This window comes from Sapajus apella, unplaced genomic scaffold, assembly GCF_009761245.1.
Source record: "Sapajus apella isolate SASKATOON/1434 unplaced genomic scaffold, GSC_monkey_1.0 scaffold40, whole genome shotgun sequence".
Classification (NCBI taxonomy): domain Eukaryota; kingdom Metazoa; phylum Chordata; class Mammalia; order Primates; family Cebidae; genus Sapajus; species Sapajus apella.
In genome coordinates, this window is record NW_022436980.1 from 15,101,503 (window position 1) to 15,111,420 (window position 9,918).

General features: G+C 37.2%; 1 protein-coding gene across 10 annotated transcripts in view; it reads left to right on the forward strand.

Moving 5' to 3' along the window:
- Positions 1–9,918, forward strand: part of CBLB (Cbl proto-oncogene B) — a 261,652-nt gene that overhangs the window by 209,074 nt on the left and 42,660 nt on the right. For 8 of the 10 annotated variants that reach the window (XM_032299212.1, XM_032299213.1, XM_032299209.1 and 5 more), the window contains one exon: positions 753–4,492. The exons of 1 other annotated variant lie outside the window; for it this stretch is intronic. In XM_032299212.1, coding sequence (XP_032155103.1) covers positions 753–1,012 — 260 coding nt within the window. In that variant the 3' untranslated portion in view covers positions 1,013–4,492. Of the gene's footprint in view, positions 1–752; positions 4,493–9,918 lie in introns of those variants that run through there. One more of the 10 variants, XM_032299211.1, reaches the window with a different exon arrangement.

A 9,918-nucleotide genomic window follows, 5' to 3' on the forward strand; every position in this document is an offset into this window, starting at 1 on the left:
ATTACCACCAAGGGACTGATCTGGAAATCAGTTCTCTACTCCTATTATTTCTTCTAGATTTGCTTTACTTTGGAATCTATATAAAATGTTTGAGCAAAGCACTGAGTTTACTTCCATTCAACCTATTGACTAATAGTAAAGTCAAAACATCTACTATTTTCTTTTTTCTCCTAGCATCACTAAGGCACAGATTATTGTCTTGAAAAATCAGCTAGGAAGATGCTACAGAGCATCTGTTTTAGAGCAGTTCTGCTGTGACATGGATGGGATTCAGGACGTGTGGGGACGTTCTACAGTGGGTATCTGTGAGCTTGTGAACATAGTTTCCTCTCATAGAAACCTGCCAAGATTGTTCGTCTGGAGAACCACCAGTCAGAGCCTGTGCTGTAGTAGAGCGTGAACTGTATTGCTTAACAAAGTGAAAGCATTCCCTTTTTAGATAGAAAGAATTTTTTTTCCTTCTGTATCTCTCTGACCACGTAAGGCTTGAATAATCAAATGTGGAACTGAGAAGGAAATGTGTAAGTTTCTCAGTGGAACTACCAACACACTCTACCTTAATTTTCTATTGTTCAGAATGAGGATAATACTACCTATCCCACAATAGTATGGAAAATGGGGGCAGGGGAGTTTATTTGTAAAGAAAACAAGAAATAATGTTTCCATAGGAAATGAGGTAATGCTGTTATGTGATCATGGCTTCATTTTTATCTCACTGTTTAAATGGTTTCTGTCCTTAAAAATCTGCACAGACAGTTCACAAGCACCAGCCAGACCCCCAAAACCACGACCCCGCAGGACTGCACCAGAAATTCACCACAGAAAACCCCATGGGCCTGAGGCAGCATTGGAAAACGTCGATGCAAAAATTGCAAAACTCATGGGAGAGGGTTATGCCTTTGAAGAGGTGAAGAGAGCCTTAGAGATAGCCCAGAATAATGTTGAAGTTGCCCGGAGCATCCTCCGAGAATTTGCCTTCCCTCCTCCTATTTCCCCACGTCTAAATCTATAGCAGCCAGAACAGTAAACTCCAAAATGGAAAGCAATCGACATATTCCAGGAGTGTGGGAATGAAAGAATCGAGATGGAATTTAAGAGAGAAGTGTCTCCTCCTCGTGTAGCAGCTTGAGAAGAGGCTTGGAAGTACAGCTTCTCAAAGGAGACCGACGCTTGCTCAGGACGTCAACAGCTGTGGCTTCCTTGTTTTCGCTAGCCATATTTTTAAATCAGGGTTGAACTGACAAAAATAATTTAAAGACGTTTACTTCCCTTGAACTTTGAACCTGTGAAATGCTTTTCCTTGTTTACAATTTGGCAAAGTTGCAGTTTGTTTTTGTTTTTACTTTAGTTTGGTTTTTTGATACTTGTACTGTGTTCTTCATGGACCCTTTGTAGCATGGTCAGGTCTGCTGTAACATTTCCCACCAACTCTCTTGCTGTCCACATCAACAGCTCAATCATTCGTTCATTTTGATCTCTACCATCCACATCCCTGCCCAGGTCCTCTTCCATTTCTCCCATTCACAAGATGCTTTAAAGGTTCTGATTTTCAACTGATCAGACTAATGCAAAAAATATAGATATATGTGTTCTTCACTACTGAGTTTGTTCTTTGGAAACCATCACTGTTGAGAGATGGGGAAAAGCTGAATGTATAAAGCATTTATTTGTCAATAAACTGCCTTTTGTAAGAGGTTTCCACATAACATAGACGAGCTTCCCTTTTTAGTTTAAGTTTTGTGACCTTTAATCCTCCATATTCTAAGTCTGTCATCCCAGGGGTGTTACGACTATAAAAATCTAAAATATTAGAGAGCAATTACTACAGATGTGGAAGAGATAACACTTGTATAAGACAATGCTGTAATGAACTTATATAACAAGGTCTGTCTTACTTTGAGGGATGCTGAATGAGAAGGCCATCTCCCTGAAATATATTAATAATTTTCAGAATTATGGACATACCTTTTCTGAAGCAGAATTAGACTTTATTTCCCGTTTGAGTGAATACACTCTAGTTCCTAAGAGCTGTGGGAACAAGTTCATATTGCAGTGGAAACATTAAATCTTTGATGCACTGTTAAGTGTCAAGGCTACTGTGGCAATGTTTTTTTGCAAAGTTCTCGGTAATTTCCTCTCTCCAATCAAATTAGGGTTCATATTTAATTTGCAGATTGTCTCATTCATTGCCCCCCACTGCTCAATCAAATCAGGTGAAATAATATAGTTTTACCTTTTCTACAAAATGGTGGTTGGTTCTTCAGACACCATGTTATTACTCTTAATAAATCTACAAATATTTATTGAGTGTCTGTGATGTGCTTGGTGCTGTTAGGCACTGTGTTTTTAAAGCAAATACTCTCAATAGCTGATTCCAGCATAATGTTTTATTTTTGTTTTCCTGTATTTTTTATGACAAAGTCTGTCTGATAGACAAAGCTTGGAGAAGGTTTCCCCCAGAGCTTTAGAATTTAGAATTAGCTGTTTTCCATTTCTAATGAGAAATCGATGGAGAAATGAGATGAAAATCATCTCTGTGTAAATGCTTGAACCCACAGAAAGTTTTCTAAATGTGGACCAATTGTGAGTTTGTGCATATTTCTGTGCTGCCTCTTTTCACTTCACGCCTACCGTGATGTACAAAGATGCATCAGATAGTGAGCCTGCCTTCAGGACTTTAAAGGGCATGACTGAACATCTAGCAGATCTGATGGAAATTGATGTTATACAAAAGACATGTAGACTAAGTTGACCCTGGAGAGGAGTTAATGCATTCCTTTGCAAAGTGACATGTGCCCTTTTTTTGACAGTCTGGCTTTCATGGTGTGAGATGAGGACTCACAGGCCTTGGATAATTTCTGCTTTTGTATGAATTTTTTTCAGATGGTTCTGAGCTGGTTATGTCCCTGGAGGGGAATTTTTCATTTGCCTTAGATGTTCCTTCCATGAGTAGGTATATGACTGAAGTTTCTTACATTTTTAAAAATTGCATTGACAAATTTTCTGTTGCTGTATGAACCCGTTTTGTCACTATGATTTTTCACTTTTTTTAAGAGTTTCAGATGTCACCTTGGAATAGCACTGTTTATTTTGGCCTTTTCATGATTGCTTATGATAGGTACAGTCTAACATCCAAAAGTTGCCACTTCATTGTGATAACATTGTTGCAACATTCCTAATAGAGAATGATGTAAAATAAGATTGTTAGAAAACGTAGCACATTCTCATTCAGTTTATAAATAATATGTGAAAATTTCCAGTGAGAATTTAAAAAAGAAAGATTGGTGATGATACAGTAAACCTGGACCTGAAATTTGGGGCGGGGAGGAGGGAATCTATTTTGCAAAGAAAATTTACCGGCCTCCACCAAAATCTGTGCATCTTGTACACAACAGCAACCATTAGTATTGTCATTTAAAAAGAATGAATCAAAAACTCATACAGAATGGAATGAAAAGAGGAAAACTGTCATGAAAGACCCATTGCTACCTATCACCTACGAAATTAAACCTAAAAAATTTTTTTTGAGAAAATAATGAAAGCAAAATATTTTTTTAATTGTAAAAGTCACTGCTTGTTGATGTTTGGAAGTGATCCAGACTTTGTTTCACTGTGATCCAGAAAGTTAGACTTTCCTTCCATTTCTCAAGATTTGGTAACACAAATATTTTTTTAAGTCAGCATTTCATATAATCCATAAAATTAAGACAAATTAGATATGTGGCCAATATCAACCTTCTCCCCCAACTTAAACATGTTCTGGAGGTAGAAGGACTTTTCCTCAATTATATTCCAGTAAATTTATCTCCATAATCTGTTTCTTCCCCAAATGTATGATGTATCCTCACCAGATTTTTCTAGAATTGAATAAAAGCAGTTTATGCTTAACTTGAATTTCCTTCTACAAACATGACCTTCCGCTCTTCCCTTTCCGCTCCCCTTTTGTCCACATCACAAATTGTCTTCGTAATAGAGCCCTTATTGCAACTTAAAAGGCCCCATTTGTTAACTCAGCATTTCATGTACCAAGAACACTTGCAAAGATTTCTTCATAATGTGAATTTTTTATTTTTCAGTTCCAGAAGCATTTCCTACAGTTTGAACATTATTTTTCCTCTCAGATTTTCGACTTGAAGCTCTGATTTGCACTGAATTAACTTGGTTAAAATTTTAATTTCTCTCTTCAGCTAACTGATTTGGAAGCAAATTGCAGTGTATTTGAATAATTCAGGTACTACCTGTTGACCTGGAATTTTAGTGATTCTGGGAAAATTTTCCAGACAAAGACACCAATAGAGTGAAGGGTTTTTTTCCCCAATTACTATTTTATTGTTTTTTAAAATGCCTTTTTAAAACTTGTGTAATGTGGCACAATAGTCATATGTTCAATTAATTTATATTTTATTCATTCCTTTTCAATTCTGGTTATTATGTAACCTCAAGTACTTTATCTGTTCTTTTAAGATATTTTATAAAATGAACATTAACTAAATGCTGAGTTGGTACTTTATTTTTCAAATGAACACAAACATTTTAGAGCATTTCTTTGTTGTAATTTTTTTTCTTCATGTCTAATTGAACAAAGTGGTACAAGGTAATTCTAGGCAATGTAGTTATTTAATACCAAAACCATAATGTTAAGATAGTGTAATAGATACAATTGCCCCTATATTATAGATCTGAAAGTCAAAGTTATATCAAGGTTCCAAGTAAGAAGTACAGGAAATGCTGAAAGTCTTCAGGATGATGTACTGTAATATTTAATTGATAATTTCTGATCAACAGTACTATCTGGTCTTTAAATTCCTCATTTCTTAAATTATTTTTTCACTGGTCAGTATATAGTGGGGAGAGAACAACAGAGGTAACAATGTTAATAATTGCTATTATATAAGAATCATGGCAGAATATTCTGAAATTGCTATATGCAAAGTTCTACACACAGTAATAACAATTACTTCCTGGAAGCACGTACCATGAAATGGAAGATACACATAAGCAAGTAATTCCAATACAATAAATGTTGGTATAACATACCATATTGCACTAGAATTACTTCTGCATGACAAGTGCTTACGAACTGATGACTGAGTCCTTAGTATGTGCAAGGAGCTTAGTGTCAAAGCATTAAATGCTTTCGACAACCCTGCCTCTTTTAGAACTGTGGAAGGGATGTTGCGAATGAGGTTTCTAATAGAAAGTTTGAGAAGCCATTAAGACTAAATAAGTCTTTTGTAAGCCCAAAAGATGCAAGGTTTTGTTGGTATTAAGAAAGAAATTCAGAGTTAAAGCTTTTCAAAATAAGAGGAGCACACGTGATAAAATGCCGGTATTTAAGCAAAGGCGAGATGCCTCTCATCATCACTTCAGTGCTTGGAGAAGATTTGTCCTCCTCTCCTAAAAGCCCCCATGGGAAACCTCTGTAGGATTCATTAAGAGGCTGGTGGCAGAACTTCCACTCCTGTATCCTACGATTCGTCATAAACAGTGAATGGGCTGGAGGGTTGACCTGGGAAAAGTGAGTGATGAGTGAGAATGTTCTGGGTTGGGTCAACTTCTCCCAATACAACCAATAATAGCTCCCAGAGATCGCTGATTATAAATATGAGGGAACGGGCATTTTATTCTGTTGGAGTCCACACAGTGGACTTACTGATCTGCCATCTGTGGTTACGAGAGCAGAGCAGAACAAAACTAGAGAAGAGTCAGCAGTGAATGAATCAGCTGATAAGCATCCCCACCATAGGGAGGGCAAGGATCCATCATACTCCCCTGGGACAGGCAGAGCCCTGTCGAGGCAGCTGAGCTGGAGCTGTTATGGCAGGACCCAAGAAGGCCATCTGCCAGCCACAGTAACCCAAGCAGCAAGAGACTTTGGGGTGTACACTGCTGGACCAGGCATGAGGAAGTCAAGCCAGTGGCTATCTGATGTAACTGATGTGTGAGACACTAACCCAGTGAGTAGCCTCCCACTTGAGCTTGACAACAAAGTCCACATTTGAGAACTTCTGCATGGGTGAAATACAAACTCAAACATGCCCTATGATAGCACTTGTAAAAAGAATTTTACTCCTTTCCTTAACCCTTCTTCCCCTACCCAGTCCCAAAGGAGCAGAAATGTAAGAATGAAGAGGAATGGTAGAAAAGAGTGCATCTTGCCCCTTCTCTGCTCTTAGTCCCTGAAGTTAAGGGCTGCCCAACACTGGGAGACAGTGGACAGGCCAAACTGAATTAGAATTCAGGTGATTAAACAAGAAAAAATAGTTAAAAGAAGTGATTACAGAAACAAATCTCAACATATCGTGTTGGCAGCCCATTAGGTTCAAGGTGTTTAGTAAATTAATTACTAAAAAAATCCACAGACATTTTATTTCAAATGAACTTTACTGGTTTCCTTAGCTTAACAAAAACACTTATAGTCAGATAGCCATCATCAGAGGGTCCTTCTCTGGGGAGATGGTGTGGGGTGGACAGATCCATTTTATTTCTCTGGAAATACTTCCTGCCTGGTAAGCTCAGAGGGCACACCCATGGAGATGCAAATTCTGCCTAACCCCTTCCACAGTCTTTTGAGCAAAGACCCTCTCCCATGTCACTTAGCAGTGTAGGGCCCAGTCTCACCCAGTCCTCCCTTCACTGCAAGCATTGCTTCTCCCTCAGTAAACAATTCAAACCTCATTTGTTAGCTTGTTTATGAAATAAATATCGGGGACATGAAATAAAACATATGGTAGCAACTTCCCTAGGACATCAGGGACTGTCCTAAAACTACTCTCAAAAGGAGCTAAAGAACCATTCCAATGTAAGACACAAAATATCCTTGCAGAAAATTAAACTTAACCACAAGTACCTAGGCCCTAGGCTATTTAGGCATGAATCAAAAACAGTAGTACCAAGGCACTTATTTGTATAAATATTTAATCAAGAATGATGCGTAATGTCTATCTGGAATTTCTTACACAAAAAGGGAGGATAGATGGTCTAAAACAAGACTAACATATCTACTGGGCACTTTAATCAGTGCCAGCATAATTAAATATGCAGCACTTGGGGTTTGCGAACGTTTTCTGTTTCATTTTCAAAGTTGTATTTCTCAAAATTCTTGTGAAGTAGGTCCATTGCACTTGATATCTCCTCTTTGCACATAAAATTTATAAATAAGAGAACATAATTTTTCCTGAGTCACTCAACAATTGACAAGAGTTAGAATTATAATTGTATCAAATAGTCCCACTTCATGCATTAGGTATTAAAAATAGACCTAAAAACAATCAGGCAAGATCTAAGCAAACCTTCTGTGGGCAAGAAAGAGAATTTAAAATGAGTAAGTGACTTTCACCTCCCACTATTGTCACATATTTCAGGAGATATCGCCCAGAAAGATAAGTACATGTTGACATGATTGGGCTGTTCCCCACCCAAATCTCATCTTGAAATGTTGTTCCCATAATCCCCACATGTCGTGAGAGGGACCTGGAGGGAGGTAATGGAATCACAAGAGTGGTTACCTTCATGCTGTTGTCATGATAGTGAGTGAGTCTTATGAGATCTGATGGTTTTATAAGGAGCTTTTTCCCCTTTTCCTGTGCACTTCTCCTTGCTACTGCCATTTGTAGGAAGACATGTTTGCTTCCCCTTTCACCATGATTGTATGTTTCCTGAGGCCTCCCCAGCCATGCTGAACTGTGTGTCAATTAAAACTCTTTCCTTTTTGAATACCTAGTCTCAGATATGTCTTTATTGATGTGAGAACTGACTAATACATGTTAAACATGACTAATACATGTAAACATGTTATTTACTAGCTGGGGTGTTTTGTAAAAAATGATTTGCTAATTGGTCAGCCCTATCCTGTAAAGTAAACAGAATCATGGAGCTGAAGCAGAACTACATATGCACTGCAAATTTTGCAAAGAGATCAGCAACTTGAAAATATAGATGAGTTAAGCAATCTTCATTCTAAAGTGGCTTAGCACTATGGGTCTTTCTAGTGCCATTTTTAATGTGTGTGGGTTCCTATTTTTTTTTTTTTTAGTTAATGTTTACTACAAAGAGGAAAGGAAAAAATTACCTTACTGCTTGCCATTTTTCAGCAAAAGAAAAGTGTTCTAATTGCTCAATTGAGTAAAAAGCTAATAAATAGGGAAAGAGAACAAATAAATATTCTCAGACTAAATAAAAAAACACCTGTTTCATTTGTGAACTTTCAATGTGTAGGCACAGAAAAGCAATTTTGGCAGCCAGGCTATTAATCTATAAGAGGCTATAAACTTGTCATGATAAGGACACTGCAAATTCAACTTGAATATACTTTTTTGCTTTTCATATTAATGACATATAAGGACACTTAAGCATCTCATCATCACTTTAGCACCTTGAGAAGACCAATGTTCTTGTTCTCCTCTCAAAGGACCATTGCCACTTCAGTGTGTGACTTGTCAATCCTTTGTGATATTAACCCCTAAAATTAAACCCCCTTGAAGTTGAAGATGACAACAAGAGTCCTTAGTTCCCTTTAAAGATCACACACTTTCATTCCACCTGGAAAATTTAAAAGTGTTCAAACCCTTCACTGTTGATTAAAATCAGATTCAAACTTCATTTTTTTTTCAGGAGAATGGCCAGGTTATTTGATAAAACATTAAAGAGAAAATGCTAACTCACAGAATAGATCTAGCCCTGTTGTGGTTGATTGTGTGTTTGTTAGCTAAGTTAAACTCTAGTGTCCTCAGATTTTACTTTATGCTCAAATCTCTTCACATAGAAAGTTAACATATGCCTCAGCATGTTGTGAAAATCCACAGGTGAGTTTAAAAAACCTTAAATGGCTTCACTGATGCTCTCTATATTTTAAAGTATGCATTCTTAAATCCATTACAATTTTTACAAAAATTAGGAACCAGAACTCTCTTTCAATGGTTTCTCAGCATCATTTAACATACTACTTCTACATATAATTTCAATTCATCTAGGTTCTTAGAGGGAAGTTCTTGAAACTTGCTTGTCTCTATGGAAAAAGCTTTCAGGAAGAGTTTCTAGCCTCAATATTGTTTACCTATAACTTTCAGAGGTCATTAGTCCATGATCTCATTCTACTATTAACTTCATTGTCACATAGCAAGACTGTCCAACATTCTGGTCCTGTTCAAATTTTTAATGTATAGTTAGAAACAATTAAGTTTATGTTAAAATACATAATCTGGCTGGGTGCAGTGGTTGCATCTGTAATCCCAGCTACTTGGGAGGCTGAGGCAGGAGGATCGCAGAAGGCCAGGAGTTTGAGACCATCCTGGGCAACATAGTGAGACACTGTCTTGAAAATGAAATTTTTATTTTAGATTAGCCTGGCATAGAGGTGCATGCCTGTAATCTCAGATACTTGGTAGGGTAGCCTGAGGTGGAAGGGTGGCTTGGGATGAGGAGTTTGAGGCTGCAGTGAGCTATGATCACATCACTGCATTCCAGCCTGGGCAATAGAGCAAGACTCCCCTTCTCTCTCCCTCTTTCTCTCCCTCTTTCTCTCCCTCTTTTCTTTTCTTTTCTTTTCTTTTCTTTTCTTTCTTTCTTTCTTTCTTTCTTTCTTTCTTTCTTTCTTTCTTTCTTTCTTTCTTTCTTTCTTTCTTTCTTCTCTTTCTTTTTCTTTCTTTCTTCCTTCCTTTCTTTCTTTTTCTTTTCTTTTTCTTTCTTTCTTTCTGTTTCTTTCTTTCTTTCTTTCTTTCTTCCTTTCTTTCTTTCTTTTTCTTTTCTTTCTCTCCCTCCCTCCCTTCCTTCCTTCCTTCCTTCCTTTCTTTCTTTCTTTCTTTCTTCCTTCTTTCTTTTCTTTCTTTCTTTCTTTTCTTTTCTTTCTTTCTTCCTTCCTTCCTTTCTTTCTTTTTCTTTCTTTCTTTCTTTCTTTCTTTCTTTCTTTCTTTCTTTCTT